The following is a 19,778-nucleotide window of genomic DNA, read 5'->3' on the forward strand; positions in this document are numbered from 1 at the left end:
CAACCACAACAACAGAGAAACCTACAACAACCACAACAACAGAGACACCCACAACAACCACAACAACTGAGACACCTCCAACAACCACAACAACGGAGACACCTACAACAACCACAACAACTGAGACACCTACAACAACCACAACAACAGAGACACCTACAACAACCACAACAACTGAGACACCCACAACAACCACAACAACTGAGACACCTACAACAACCACAACAACAGAGACACCCACAACAACCATATCAACTGACACACCTACAACAACCACAACAACGGAAACACCCACAATAACAACAACAACTGACACACCTACAACAACCACAACAACTGACACACCTTCAACAACCACAACAACAGAGACACCCACAACAACCACAACAACTGAGACACCTACAACAACCACAACAACAGAGACACCGACAACAACAGAGACACCCACAACAACCACAATAACAGAGACACCTACAACAACAAAGACACCCACAACAACCACAACAACTGAGACACCTACAACAACCACAACAACAGAGACACCAGCAACAACCACAACAACTGAGACACCTACAACAACCACAAAAACTGAGACACCTACAACAACCACAACAACAGAGACACCCACAACAACCACAACAACAGAGACACCAGCAACAACCATATCAACTGACACACCTACAACAACCACAACAACGGAAACACCCACAATAACAACAACAACTGACACACCTACAACAACCACAACAACTGAGACACCCACAACAACCACAACAACAGAGACACCCACAACAGCCATATCAACTGACACACCTACAACAACCACAACAATGGAAACAACCACAACAACAACAACTGACACACCTACAACAACCACAACAACTGAGACACCTACAACAACCACAACAACAGAGACACCCACAACAACCACAAAAACTGAGACACCTACAACAACCACAACAACAGAGACACCCACAACAACAGAGACACCCACAACAACCACAATAACAGATACACCCACAACAACAGAGACACCCACAACAACCACAACAAATGACACACCTACAACAACCACAACAACAGAGACTACTACAACAACCACAACAACTGAGACACCCACAACAACTACAACAACAGAGACACCTACAATAACCACAACAACTGAGACACCCACAACCACCACAACAACTGAGACACCTACAACAACCACAACAACAGAGAAACCTACAACAACCACAACAACAGAGACACCCATAACAACCACAACAACTGAGACACCTCCAACAACCACAACAACGGAGACACCTACAACAACCACAACAACTGAGACACCTACAACAACCACAACAACAGAGGCACCTACAACAACCACAACAACTGAGACACCCACAACAACCACAACAACTGAGACACTTACAACAACCACAACAACTGAGACACCTACAACAACCACAACAACAGAGACACCCACAACAACCATATCAACTGACACACCTACAACAACCACAACAATTGAGACACCTAAAACAACCACAACAACAGAGACACCCACAACAACCACAACAACTGATACCCCAACAACAACAACAACAACTGACACACCAACAACAACCACAACAACAGAGACACCCACAACAACTGAGACACCTACAACAACCACAACAACTGAGACACCTACAACAACCACAACAACTGACACACCTACAACAACCACAACAACTGAGACACCTACAACAACCACAACAACAGACACACCCACAACAACCACAACAACTGAGACACCCACAACAACCATAACAACTGAGACAGCTACAACAACCACAACAACTGAGACATCTACAACAACCACAACAACTGAGACACCAACTACAACCACAACAACTGAGACACCCACAACAACCACAACAACAGAGACACCAACAACAACCACAACAACTGAGACACCTACAACAACCACAACAACAGAGACACCCACAACAACCACAACAACTGAGACACCAACAACAACAACTGACACGCCTAAAACAACCACAACAACAGAGACACCCACAACAACCACAACAACTGAGACACCTACAACAACTGAGACACCTACAACAACCACAACAACAGAGACACCTACAACAACCACAACAACTGAGACACCCACAACAACAACAGAGGCACCCACAACAACAACAACAACAGACACACCCACAACAACTGTGACACCAACAACAACCACAACAACTGAGACACCTACAACAACCACAACAACAGAGACACCTACAACAACCACAACACCTGAGACACCCACATCAACTACAACAACAGAGACACCTACAACAACTACAACAACAGAGACACCTACAACAACCGCAACAACAGAGACACCCACAACAACCATAACAACTGAGACAGCTACAACAACCACAACAACTGAGACATCTACAACAACCACAACAACTGAGACACCTACTACAACCACAACAACAGAGACACCCACAACAACCACAACAACAGAGACACCAACAACAACCACAACAACTGAGACACCTACAACAACCACAACAACAGAGACACCCACAACAACCACAACAACTGGGACACCAACAACAACAACTGACACGCCTAAAACAACCACAACAACAGAGACACCCACAACAACCACAACAACTGAGACACCCACAACAACTACAACAACAGAGACAACTACAACAACCACAACAACAGAGACACCCACAACAACCACAACAACTGAGACACCTACAACAACAGAGACACCCAAAACAACCACAACAACTGAGACACCTACAACAACAGAGACACCCACAACAACCACAACAACTGAGACACCAACAACAACAACTGACACACCTACAACAACCACAACAACAGAGACACCCATAACAACCACAACAACTGAGACACCTACAACAACCACAACAACTGAGACACCTACAACAACCACAACAACTGAGACACCTACAACAACCACAACAACAGAGACACCCACAACAACCACAAAAACTGAGACACCTACAACAACCACAACAACAGAGACACCCACAACAACAGGGACACCCACAACAACCACAATAACAGAGACACCCACAACAACAGAGACACCTACAACAACCACAACAACTGAGACACCCACAACAACAACAGAGGCACCCACAACAACAACAACAACAGACACACCCACAACAACTGTGACACCATCAACAACCACAACAACTGAGACACCTACAACAACCACAACAACAGAGACACCTACAACAACCACAACACCTGAGACACCCACAACAACTACAACAACAGAGACACCTACAACAACTACAACAACAGAGACACCTACAACAACCGCAACAACAGAGACACCCACAACAACCATAACAACTGAGACAGCTACAACAACCACAACAACTGAGACATCTACAACAACCACAACAACTGAGACACCTACTACAACCACAACAACTGAGACACCCACAACAACCACAACAACAGAGACAACTACAACAACCACAACAACAGAGACACCCACAACAACCACAACAACTGAGACACCCACAACAACTACAACAACAGAGACAACTACAACAACCAAAACAACTGAGACACCTACAACAACAGAGACACCCACAACAACTACAACAACTGAGACACCAACAACAACAACTGACACAACTACAACAACCACAACAACAGAGACACCCACAACAACCACAACAACTGAGACACCTACAACAACCACAACAACTGAGACACCTACAACAACCACAACAACTGAGACACCTACAACAACCACAACAACAGAGACACCCACAACAACCACAAAAACTGAGACACCTACAACAACCACAACAACAGAGACACCCACAACAACAGAGACACCCACAACAACCACAATAACAGAGACACCCACAACAACAGAGACACCCACAACAACCACAACAAATGACACACCTACACCAACCACAACAACAGAGACTACTACAACAACCACAACAACTGAGACACCCACAACAACTACAACAACAGAGACACCTACAATAACCACAACAACTGAGACACCCACAACAACCACAACAACTGAGACACCTACAACAACCACAACAACAGAGACACCTACAACAACCACAACAACAGAGACACCCACAACAACCACAACAACTGAGACACCTCCAACAACCACAACAACAGAGACACCTACAACAACCACAACAACTGAGACACCTACAACAACCACAACAACAGAGACACCTACAACAACCACAACAACTGAGACACCCACAACAACCACAACAACTGAGACACCTACAACAACCACAACAACTAAGACACCTACAACAACCACAACAACTGAGACACCTACAACAACCACAACAACAGAGACACCCACAACAACCACAACAACAGAGACACCTACAATAACCACAACAACTGAGACACCCACAACAACCACAACAACTGAGACACCTACAACAACCACAACAACAGAGAAACCTACAACAACCACAACAACAGAGACACCCACAACAACCACAACAACTGAGACACCTCCAACAACCACAACAACGGAGACACCTACAACAACCACAACAACTGAGACACCTACAACAACCACAACAACAGAGACACCTACAACAACCACAACAACTGAGACACCCACAACAACCACAACAACTGAGACACCTACAACAACCACAACAACAGAGACACCCACAACAACCATATCAACTGACACACCTACAACAACCACAACAACGGAAACACCCACAATAACAACAACAACTGACACACCTACAACAACCACAACAACTGACACACCTTCAACAACCACAACAACAGAGACACCCACAACAACCACAACAACTGAGACACCTACAACAACCACAACAACAGAGACACCGACAACAACAGAGACACCCACAACAACCACAATAACAGAGACACCTACAACAACAAAGACACCCACAACAACCACAACAACTGAGACACCTACAACAACCACAACAACAGAGACACCAGCAACAACCACAACAACTGAGACACCTACAACAACCACAACAACTGAGACACCTACAACAACCACAACAACAGAGACACCCACAACAACCACAACAACAGAGACACCAGCAACAACCATATCAACTGACACACCTACAACAACCACAACAACGGAAACACCCACAATAACAACAACAACTGACACACCTACAACAACCACAACAACTGAGACACCCACAACAACCACAACAACAGAGACACCCACAACAGCCATATCAACTGACACACCTACAACAACCACAACAATGGAAACAACCACAACAACAACAACTGACACACCTACAACAACCACAACAACTGAGACACCTACAACAACCACAACAACAGAGACACCCACAACAACCACAAAAACTGAGACACCTACAACAACCACAACAACAGAGACACCCACAACAACAGAGACACCCACAACAACTACAACAACAGAGACACCTACAATAACCACAACAACTGAGACACCCACAACAACCACAACAACTGAGACACCTACAACAACCACAACAACAGAGAAACCTACAACAACCACAACAACAGAGACACCCATAACAACCACAACAACTGAGACACCTACAACAACCACAACAACAGAGAAACCTACAACAACCACAACAACAGAGACACCCATAACAACCACAACAACTGAGACACCTACAACAACCACAACAACAGAGAAACCTACAACAACCACAACAACAGAGACACCCATAACAACCACAACAACTGAGACACCTCCAACAACCACAACAACGGAGACACCTACAACAACCACAACAACTGAGACACCTACAACAACCACAACAACAGAGGCACCTACAACAACCACAACAACTGAGACACCCACAACAACCACAACAACTGAGACACTTACAACAACCACAACAACTGAGACACCTACAACAACCACAACAACAGAGACACCCACAACAACCATATCAACTGACACACCTACAACAACCACAACAACGGAAACACCCACAATAACAACAACAACTGACACACCTACAACAACCACAACAACTGACACACTTTCAACTACCACAACAACAGAGACACCCACAACAACCACAACAACTGAGACACCTACAACAACCACAACAACAGAGACACCGACAACAACAGAGACACCCACAACAACCACAATAACAGAGACACCCACAACAACAGAGACACCCACAACAACCACAACAACTGAGACACCTTCAACAACCACAACAACTCAGACACCTACTACAACCACAACAACTGAGGCACCCACAACAATTACAACAACAGAGACACCTACAACAACCACAACAACAGAGACACCCAGAACAACCACAACAACTGAGACATCTACAACAACCACAACAACTGAGACACCTACAACAACCACAACAACAGAGACACCTACAACAACCACAACAACTGAGACACCTACAACAACCACAACAACAGAGACACCTACAACAACCACAACAACTGAGACACACACAACAACTACAACAACAGAGACAACTACAACAACCACAAACACAGAGACACCCACAACAACCACAACAACTGAGACACCTAAAACAACTACAACAACAGAGACACCCACAACAACCACAACAACTAAGACACCAACAACAACAACTGACACACCTACAACAACCACAACAACAGAGGCACCCACAACAACCACAACAACTGAGACACCTACAACAACCACAACAACTGAGACACGTACAACAACCACAACAACTGAGACGCCTACAACAACCACAACAACAGAGACACCCACAATAACCACAACAACAGAGACACCCACAACAGCCATATCAACTGACACACCTACAACAACCACAACAACTGAGACACCCACAACAACCATAACAACTGAGACAGCTACAACAACCACAACAACTGAGACATCTACAACAACCAACACAACTGAAACACCTACTACAACCACAACAACTGAGACACCCACAACAAGCACAACAACAGAGACACCAACAACAACCACAACAACTGAGACACCTACAACAACCACAACAATTGAGACACCTACAACAACCACAACAACAGAGACACCTACAACAACCACAACAACTGAGACACCCACAACAACAACAGAGGCACCCACAACAACAACAACAACAGACACACCCACAACAACTGTGACACCATCAACAACCACAACAACTGAGACACCTACAACAACCACAACAACAGAGACACCTACAACAACCACAACAACTGAGACACCCATAACAATTACAACAACAGAGACACCTACAACAACTACAACAACAGTGACACCTACAACAACCGCAACAACAGAGACACCCACAACAACCATAACAACTGAGACAGCTACAACAACCACAACAACTGAGACATCTACAACAACCACAACAACTGAGACACCTACTACAACCACAACAACTGAGACACCCACAACAACCACAACAACAGAGACACCAACAACAACCACAACAACGGAAACACCCACAACAACAACTGAGACACCTACAACAACCACAACAACTGAGACACCTACAACAACCACAACAACAGACACACCCACAACAACCACAACAACTGAGACACCTACAACAACCACAACAACAGAGACACCCACAACAACCACAACAACTGAGACACCCACAACAACCATAACAACTGAGACAGCTACAACATCCACAACAACTGAGACATCTACAACAACCACAACAACTGAGACACCTACTACAACCACAACAACTGAGACACCTACAACAACCACAACAACAGAGACACCAACAACAACCACAACAACTGAGACACCTACAACAACCACAACAACAGAGACACCCACAACAACCACAACAACTGAGACACCAACAACAACAACTGACACGCCTAAAACAACCACAACAACAGAGACACCCACAACAACCACAACAACTGAGACACCTACAACAACCACAACAACTGAGACACCTACAACAACCACAACAACAGAGACACCTACAACAACCACAACAACTGAGACACCCACAACAACAACAGAGGCACCCACAACAACAACAACAACAGACACACCCACAACAACTGTGACACCATCAACAACCACAACAACAGAGACACCTACAACAACCACAACAACTGAGACACCTACAACAACCACAACAACTGAGACACCTACAACAACCACAACAACAGAGACACCTACAACAACCACAACAACAGAGACACCCACAATAACCACAACAACAGAGACACCCACAACAGCCATATCAACTGACACACCTACAACAACCACAACAACTGAGACACCCACAACAACCATAACAACTGAGACAGCTACAACAACCACAACAACTGAGACATCTACAACAGCCACAACAACAGAGACACCTACTACAACCACAACAACTGAGACACCCACAACAACCACAACAACAGAGACACCAACAACAACAACCGAGGCACCCACAACAACAACAACAACAGACACACCCACAACAACTGTGACACCATCAACAACCACAACAACTGAGACACCTACAACAACCACAACAACAGAGACACCTACAACAACCAAAACAACTGAGACACCCACAACAACTACAACAACAGAGACACCTACAACAACTACAACAACAGAGACACCTACAACAACCGCAACAACAGAGACACCCACAACAACCATAACAACTGAGACAGCTACAACAACCACAACAACTGAGACATCTACAAAAACCACAACAACTGAGACACCTACTACAACCACAACAACTGAGACACCCACAACAACCACAACAACAGAGACACCAACAACAACCACAACAACTGAGACACCTACAACAACCACAACAACAGAGACACCCACAACAACCACAACAACTGAGACACCAACAACAACAACTGACACGCCTAAAACAACCACAACAACAGAGACACCCACAACAACCACAACAACTGAGACACCTACAACAACCACAACAACTGAGACACCTACAACAACCACAACAACAGAGACACCTACAACAACCACAACAACTGAGACACCCACAACAACTACAACAACAGAGACAACTACAACAACCACAACAACAGAGACACCCACAACAACCACAACAACTGAGACACCTACAACAACCACAACAACTGAGACACCTACAACAACCACAACAACAGAGACACCCACAACAACCACAACAACTGAGACACCAACAACAACAACTGACACACCTACAACAACCACAACAACAGAGACACCCACAACAACCACAACAACTGAGACACCTACAACAACCACAACAACTGAGACACCTACAACAACCACAACAACTGAGACGCTTACAACAACCACAACAACAGAGACACCCACAACAACCACAACAACAGAGACACCCACAACAGCCATATCAACTGACACACCTACAACAACCACAACAATGGAAACAACCACAACAACAACAACAACTGACACACCCACAACAACCACAAAAACTGAGACACCTACAACAACCACAACAACAGAGACACCCACAACAACAGAGACACCCACAACAACCACAATAACAGAGACACCCACAACAACAGAGACACCCACAACAACCACAACAAATGACACACCTACAACAAACACAACAACAGAGACACCCACAACAACTACAACAACAGAGACACCTACAATAACCACAACAACTGAAACACCCACAACAACCACAACAACTGAGACACCTACAACAACCACAACAACAGAGACACCTACAACAACCACAACAACTGAGACACCTACAACAACCACAACAACAGAGACACCTACAACAACCACAACAACTGAGACACCCACAACAATCACAACAACTGAGACACCTACAACAACCACAACAACTGAGACACCTACAACAACCACAACAACTGAGACACCTACAACAACCAAAACAACAGAGACACCCACAACAACCACAACAACAGAGACACCCACAACAGCCATATCAACTGACACACCTACAACAACCACAACAACGGAAACACCCACAACAACCACAACAACTGAGACACCTACAACAACCACAACAACAGAGACACCTACAACAACCACAACAACAGAGACACCCACAACAACCACAACAACAGAGACACCCACAACAGCCATATCAACTGACACACCTACAACAACCACAACAACGGAAACACCCACAACAACCACAACAACTGAGACACCTACAACAACCACAACAACTGAGACACCTACAACAACCACAACAACAGAGACACCTACAACAACCACAACAACTGAGACACCCACAACAACCACAACAACTGACACGCCTAAAACAATCACAACAACAGAGACACCCACAACAACCACAACAACTGAGACATCTACAACAACCACAACAACTGAGACACCTACAACAACCACAACAACAGAGACACCTACAACAACCACAACAACTGAGACACCCACAACAACAACAGAGGCACCCACAACAACAACAACAACAGACACACCCACAACAACTGTAAAATCATCAACAACCACAAAAACTGAGACACCTACAACAACCACAACAACAGAGACACCTACAACAACCACAACAACTGAGACACCCACAACAACTACAACAACAGAGACACCTACAAACACTACAACAACAGCGACACCTACAAACACTACAACAACAGAGACACCTACAACAACCGCAACAACAGAGACACCCACAACAACCATAACAACTGAGACAGCTACAACAACCACAACAACTGAGACATCTACAACAACCACAACAACTGAGACACCTACTACAACCACAACAACTGAGACACCCACAACAACCACAACAACAGAGACACCAACAACAACCACAACAACTGAGACACCTACAACAACCACAACAACTGACACACCTACAACAACCACAACAACAGAGACACCCACAACAACCACAACAACTGAGACACCTACAACAACCACAACAACTGACACACCTACAACAACCACAACAACAGAGACACCCACAACAACCACAACAACTGAGACACCTACAACAACCACAACAACTGAGACACCTACAACAACCACAACAACAGAGACACGTACAACAACCACAACAACTGAGACACCCACAACAACTGAGACACCTACAACAACCACAACAACAGAGACACCCATAACAACCACAACAACTGAGACATCAACAACAACAACTGACACGCCTAAAACAACCACAACAACAGAGACACCCACAACAACCACAACAACTGAGACACCTACAACAACCACAACAACTGAGACACCTACAACAACCACAACAACAGAGACACCTACAACAACCACAACAACTGAGACACCCACAACAACTACAACAACAGAGACAACTACAACAACCACAACAACAGAGACACCCACAACAACCACAACAACTGAGACACCTACAACAACCACAACAACTGAGACACCTACAACAACCACAACAACTGAGACATCTACAACAACCACAACAACTGAGACACCTACTACAACCACAACAACTGAGACACCCACAACAACCACAACAACAGAGACACCAACAACAACCACAACAACTGAGACACCTACAACAACCACAACAACAGAGACACCCACAACAACCACAACAACTGAGACATCAACAACAACAACTGACACGCCTAAAACAACCACAACAACAGAGACACCCACAACAACCACAACAACTGACACACCTACAACAACCACAACAACTGAGACACCTACAACAACCACAACAACAAAGACACCTACAACAACCACAACAACTGAGACACCCACAACAACTACAACAACAGAGACAACTACAACAACCACAACAACAGAGACACCCACAACAACCACAACAACTGAGACACCCACAACAACTACAACAACAGAGACACCTACAACAACTACAACAACAGAGACACCTACAACAACCGCAACAACAGAGACACCCACAAAGACCATAACAACTGAGACAGCTACAACAACCACAACAACTGAGACATCTACAACAACCACAACAACTGAGACACCTACTACAACCACAACAACTGAGACACCCACAACAACCACAACAACAGAGACACCAAGAACAACCACAACAACTGAGACACCTACAACAACCACAACAACAGAGACACCCATAACAACCACAACAACTGAGACATCAACAACAACAACTGACACGCCTAAAACAACCACAACAACAGAGACACCCACAACAACCACAACAACTGAGACACCTACAACAACCACAACAACTGAGACACCTACAACAACCACAACAACAGAGACACCTACAACAACCACAACAACTGAGACACCCACAACAACTACAACAACAGAGACAACTACAACAACCACAACAACAGAGACACCCACAACAACCACAACAACTGAGACACCTACAACAACCACAACAACTGAGACACCTACAACAACCACAACAACAGAGACACCCACAACTACCACAACAACTGAAACACCAACAACAACAACAACAACTGACACACCTACAACAACCACAACAACAGAGACACCCACAACAACTGAGACACCTACAACAACAACAACAACTGAGACACCTACAACAACCACAACAACTGACACACCTACAACAACCACAACAACAGAAACACCCACAACAACAACAACTGACACACCTACAACAACCACAACAACTGAGACACCTACAACAACCACAACAGAGACACCCACAACAACCACAACAACTGAGACACCTGCAACAACCACAACAACGGAAACACACACAACAACAACAACAACTGACACACCTACAACAACCACAACAACGGAAACACCCACAACAACCACAACAACTGAGACACCCACAACAACCACAACAACTGAGACACCAACAACAACATCTGACACACCTACAACAACCACAACAACTGAAACACCTACAACAACCACAACAACAGAGACACCCACAACAACCATAACAACTGACACACCTACAACAACCACAACAACGGAAACACCCACAACAACAACAACAACTGACACACCTACAACAACCACAACAACTGAGACACCAACAACAACCACAACAACAGAGACACCCACAACAACCACAACAACTGAAACATCTACAACAACCACAGCAACTGAGACACCTACAACAACCACAACAACAGAGACACCCACAACAACTGAAACACCTACAACAACCACAACAACAGAGACACCCACAACAACCACAACAACAGAGACACCCACAACAACAACTGACACACCTACAACAACCACAACAACTGACACACCTACAACAACCACAACAACTGAAACACCTACAACAACCACAACAACAGAGACACCCACAACAACCATAACAACTGACAGACCTACAACAACCACAACAACGGAAACACCCACAACAACAACAACAACTGACACACCTACAACAACCACAACAACTGAGACACCTACAACAACCACAACAACAGAGACACCCACAACAACTGAAACATCTACAACAACCACAGCAACTGAGACACCTACAACAACCACAACAACAGAGACACCCACAACAACCACAACAACAGGGACACCCACAACAACCATAACAACTGACACACCTACAACAACCACAACAACGGAAACACCCACAACAACAACAACAACAACAACTGACACACCTACAACAACCACAACAACTGAGACACCAACAACAACCACAACAATAGAGACACCTACAACAACCACAACAACTGAAACAACCACAACAACAGAGACACCTATAACAACCACAACAACTGAGAATCCAACAACAACCACAACAACAGAGACACCCACAACAACCACAACAAAAGAGACACCCACAAGTACAACAGAGACACCTACAACAACAACAACAACAGAGACACCCTCAACAACCACAACAACAACAGAGACAACCACAACAACAACAACAGAGACACCTACAACAACCACAACAACTGAGACACCCACAACAACTACAAGAGAGACACCCACAACAACCACAACAACTGAGACACTCACAACAACAACAACAGAGACAACCACAACAACTGAGACACCCACAACAATTACAACTGAAAAAACAATCACAACTGAGACACCCATAACTGAGAAAATCACATCTGCAGCTGCTCAAACATCCACAACAACAACTAGGGCTCCTACAACAACAAATAAACCTCTCACATCTGCAACTACTCAGAGATCAACAACAACAATTGGTGCACCTACAACAACAATTACACCACCCACATCTGCAACCTCTCAGAGATCCACAACAACAACTGGGGCACCCACAACAACAACTACAGCACCCACATCTGCAACTGCTCAGACGTCCACAATTACAACTGGGGCACCTATAAAAACAACTACAGCTCCCACATCTGCAAGTACTCAAAGATCCACAACAGCAACTGGGGCACCTACAACAACAACTACAGCCCCCACATCTGCAACTACTCAGAGATCCACAACAACAATTGGGGCACTTACAACAACAACTACAACACCCACATCTGCAACCTCTCAGAGATCCACAACAACAATTGGGGCACTTACAACAACAACTACAGCACCCACATCTGCAACTACTCAGAGATCCACAACAGCAACTGGGGCACCTACAAAAACAACTACAGCACCCACATCTGCAAGTACTCAGAGATCCACAACAGCAACTGGGGCACCTACAAAAACAAGTCCAGCACTCACATCTGCAACTGCTCAGACGTCCACAATAACAACTTGGGCACCTACAACAAAAACTACAGCTCCCACATCTGCAACTACTCAAAGATCCACAACAGCAACTGGGGCACCTACAACAACAACTACAGCACCCACATCTGCAACTACTCAGAGATCCACAACAACAACTGGGGCACCTACAAAAACAACTACAGCACCCACATCTGCAAGTACTCAGAGATCCACAACAGCAACTGGGGCACCTACAAAAACAAGTCCAGCACTCACATCTGCAACTGCTCAGACGTCCACAATAACAACTTGGGCACCTACAACAAAAACTACAGCTCCCACATCTGCAACTACTCAAAGATCCACAACAGCAACTGGGGCACCTACAACAACAACTACAGCACCCACATCTGCAACTACTCAAAGATCCACAACAACAACTGGGGCACCTACAAAAACAACTACAGCACCCACATCTGCAAGTACTCAGAGATCCACAACAGCAACTGGGGCACCTACAAAAACAAGTCCAGCACTCACATCTGCAACTGCTCAGACGTCCACAATAACAACTGGGGCACCTACAACAAAAACTACAGCTCCCACATCTGCAAGTACTCAAAGATCCACAACAGCAACTGGGGCACCTACAACAACTACAGCACCCACATCTGCAACTACTCAGAGATCCACAACAACAATTGGGGCACTTACAACAACAACTACAACACCCACATCTGCAACCTCTCAGAGATCCACAACAACAACTGGGGCACCTACAAAATCAACTACAGCACCCACATCTGCAAGTACTCAGAGATCCACAACAGCAACTGGGGCAGCTACAAAAACAAGTCCAGCACCCACATCTGCAACTACTCAGAGATCCACAACAACAATTGGGGCACTTACAACAACAACTACAACACCCACATCTGCCACCTCTCAGAGATCCACAACAACAACTGGGGCACCTACAACATCTGCAACAACACCCACTCTGACAACAACTGCTGCAACAACATCCACAGTTGCAAATACCACTTTACCTATTTATACTATCACAGCTAGCCTGGCAAATAAACCATTTTCAATTGAACTCACCAACCGCAGCAGCAGTGAATTCAAAGATCTTGAAGAACGAATTGTAGGGCCGGTGAGTGAAATTTAACATTAACAATATTTTTCAGGGACTGTGACAGTTACAAGAAAGAAAAATTTATTAGCTTATATATATATATATATATATATATATATATATATATATATATATATATACTGATATATATATAAACTGACCAAAATTTGCATTTTGTTTTTCTTTTTTCCTTGTTGCAGTGTAATGACGTATACCGTAAAAAGTTCGGTCATCGGTTTGACCACTGCTATGTGAAAGCTTTCAGGTAAAAACATTTTCTTTACAGTAGGTTTTTAATTTTGCTTTTAAGTAGGATTTGTGCATTGTAATGTTGTTATTGTCATATATGAATCACACAGTTGGACAAGAAAACAGAATATTTACATGGCATTACTTTTCTCATTTGATTATGATACAGGAGTGCTGTAACACGAGTGGATGGAACTGAAGCAGATATAGGGGTCGTGTTCAATGAGACCATTCCCATTGCAGATCTCCCAATGAATGCAGTGGTTGTTCAAACCTTTGTACAAGCTGTAAATGATTCCAGCAATAACTTTACCGTGGCTATAAGCCCCAACACAGTCCAATTAATATGTAAGTAAACACAATATTTCTGTGTAAACAGTAGAAATAACATGCAGCTCATGTTGCGAGCAACAAAAGTATGTTGCTAAAATAACTTCAAATAAAGAAAACTCACATCACATTCATTCATGAAAGTCTTATTCAGTGTTGTAAGTATAGATACAGTCTATTCAGCCAGAATGCATGTTCTGTAAATAATTTTTTACATTCATAACTTCAGAACTAGGTAAATGCAAAATAAAAACCTATATTCTCAATATCTAAATGTTTTGCAGCAAGTCCAGTTACAGATCCAAATACAACCATAACTGCTACAACTACAACTGCTGCACCGACATCCACTTTAACTACAACTGCTGCTACATCTACAACTGCACCACTCACAGCAATAACGGTGACTTTCAGATCTCTTCTAGTCACGTTTACAAGTGACTTGAACGATCCATCATCTCAACGTTTTATTCAACGATCGGCAAATATAACATCACAGGTAAATCTCATGGTCAAAACAAACATTATAGGCACATGTGATTCTTTCATGTAACAATTCTAAGAAATGTTATTGTTAGTCACAAGCATCATTATATATATCAACTTATAAGAAAATATTCTTTCCATTTAATCACTGATGCTACAGTTTAAAAATGTGCTTATTTACGATGTTGGTAAGTTCATTATTTCTGTTTAAAATATCCCATATAGTTAAACTGAATTAGCAAACTAGAATACTGTTAGGATGAGGTGTTTGGTAAGTGCCAGGATGGAAGGCATGCTAAACTTGCATATTAATACTTTAGTTAATGCAACTATAATAAAAAAAAAGTTAGAATATGAAAAATTCAAACAACCAGAGAGATACAGTCTTTGAAACTTCCTAAATGAGAAATTATCAATCAAAAAATGTCAACTCTCAGTGGTCTGTTCTCTTGAAACCTTTAGTGATGCCTTACTTGCTGATCCTTTTTTTTTTTGCGTGGCAGAAAATCCAGAAAACATAGACATAATACAGTGTTTTCTGTTTCTGTAGCTTCAACCTAGGTACCAAAATGCATTTCCTTCTTCCTTCAAGGAGTTGAAAGTGGTGGGATTCAGGTAATTTGTTTATTCTAATTTTATAATATTTTTGTGTTGTGGCCTAATTTTGATATTTAAAAGAAAATTTTCCTTCTGCAGGTATGGATCAGTCATCAACACACTGAACCTCACCTTTGACAGCAACTCTGTTCCCAATAACATTCAGATTGCAAGTGTTTTGATAAATGCAGCTCCATATGTCACTGGTTTTGACATTGAAGGCATCTCCATCACTGTGAATAACATACGTAAGCAAAATGGACTTAAAAAGCTGCACAGTTATATTTAAATTAATGTTTATTCTTACTATTTACTGTTGTTCTCATTTACAGCTTCAAGTGGAGTAACCCACAAGATCAGTGTCATCACTGCATTCTGCCTGGTCCTGTTGTCATGGCTACTGTCAAACCAGCAATAGAATCTACTGATTTCCATCTGTGCTATGCCCTCTATGCTATGAAAAAGGACTTTGTCATCAGCAAAAATCACAGATTCCCAATGCTAAAGACTGAATGACATAGGACGAACTCAACTCAAATTCACTTTTGCACTGGTCAGACACATTAATGACAGTGGAGTCATGTCCAGAATCGTGTTATGGACAGAATGACTCAGATTATTTTATGAACCTGGTCCAATAGAATAATAAAACAAACAATGTAATGGCATTATCTATTAACGTATGTGTGCGAAAATAATTACACTATTGAATGTATGTATGATTGAATACTACTTTTCCAAGCACTATACTCTTAGTTAACTTGGGGACAGTATCTCATGTTGTCTTGTTTAGTCTTTTCAAAGAAGTACAAATGGCCGCACTGGAACATGAAACTGTTAAAGCACGGTCACAATTGTCAGAATTTAGTTTTATTATGAAACATGCAAAATAAGACATAACAATGTTGATATTATCCTACACTTTTACACGCATTATATTTCTAACCTTAGATAGGTCTTTAAAAAGATGAATGCTCAATGAAATAATTTTTTAAAAATCCTCAGTTTTTCTTTGAATAGCATTTAAGCATACTGACAGCATATTGTATTTTAAAGGGTGCAATTAATCTATATTAAATGAAGGAACACGTGCAGTAAGGGCCAATGTTCTAATTTATTGAAATATAAATTTTTTCAAGTGTATTTAAACAAATCGATGTTTATTTGATCATGCATTACTTTATTATTTGAGATTTCTTTGTAGCTTGTGCCTTTCCTGACAGAAACTACAATAAAAAAAATACTTAATCTAAATAAAGATTTAAACCATCTTTTGTGTTATGTTTCGTAATTTTGGAGTGTAAACAGAAAGTTTATCAGAGTATTTTTAAGATCAATAGCTTCAAGGATGTGATCAAATTCCTCTTCCTAACAACAACAGTGCCTTTCAGTCAAACATGTTTTTTGTATTGTTAGTGAATCCAGTTTGAGTCTCTGGGCAAGAAACTGAACTAACAGCCCATTCCCATCCCGAGCTGTGCAGTGCCGGTCCAAGCCAGATAGAAATTGGGGATGGTTGCGTTAGGAAGGGCCAAATCAACATGCGGACAATGATCCGCTGTGGCGACCCTTAACTCACGGGGTTTGCCCAGACAAAGAGGATATGCAGTGGCACGTAGTTTAGTCTGGCCATGACACTCTTGTGGCATGGGACAGGAGCAACAGCAAGCCAAAGCTTTTTATGTACTTATCCAAAGTTTTCCTATCACACTTTTCCAATTAGATAGAAATGTCACTTCCTGTATAGTTACAAGCGCAAACAGAGTTTATGGAAGCAAAGAGCACTGCAGTATTAAAGGAAACCTTAAATGTTCCAAACATGTTTTTGCTATGGGCTGTAAGTGCTGCAATGCAAACAAAGGAAACAATCCCAACATATTTAAATTGTCAAAAATACATAAAACTATAATGTTATGTCACAGATTTGTGTTGCAGCACCAACTTAAAGCAAGACTGCGTAACATTTTGCCATAGAGAAAAATAATAAAGGCAAAAACAATAAAATGACTATAAGTTGAAACAGTAATGTCAGTTGTACAGCATATATATACTTTATGGATTCTAAAGTTGAAAACATCCCTTATTGTGTTTTAGAGTAATCTTACAAATTATTTAAATTTGACCATTTTGTAACAACTAATAAAGAATGAGGAAACATTCAACACAAAGTTTCATTTGTAGTAGTGAAAAAACATGTAGGAGTTGAACAGGGCTGCATGTTATTTCTTATGGATTCAGTGT

At 42.7% G+C, this 19,778-nt stretch overlaps 1 protein-coding gene across 1 annotated transcript in view; it reads left to right on the top strand.

Annotated features, from left to right (window-relative positions):
- Positions 1–18,807, top strand: part of LOC137137251 (serine-rich adhesin for platelets-like) — a 72,683-nt gene extending 53,876 nt beyond the window's left edge. The window contains exons 8-11 of the mRNA XM_067523274.1: positions 16,739–16,953; positions 17,491–17,555; positions 17,637–17,785; positions 17,870–18,807. Coding sequence (XP_067379375.1) covers positions 16,739–16,953; positions 17,491–17,555; positions 17,637–17,785; positions 17,870–17,955 — 515 coding nt within the window. The 3' untranslated portion in view covers positions 17,956–18,807. The remainder of the gene's footprint in view (positions 1–16,738; positions 16,954–17,490; positions 17,556–17,636; positions 17,786–17,869) is intronic.
- The last annotated feature ends 971 nt before the right edge of the window (positions 18,808–19,778 follow it).

The sequence above is a fragment of the Channa argus genome, chromosome 12, assembly GCF_033026475.1.
Source record: "Channa argus isolate prfri chromosome 12, Channa argus male v1.0, whole genome shotgun sequence".
Lineage (NCBI taxonomy): Eukaryota > Metazoa > Chordata > Actinopteri > Anabantiformes > Channidae > Channa > Channa argus.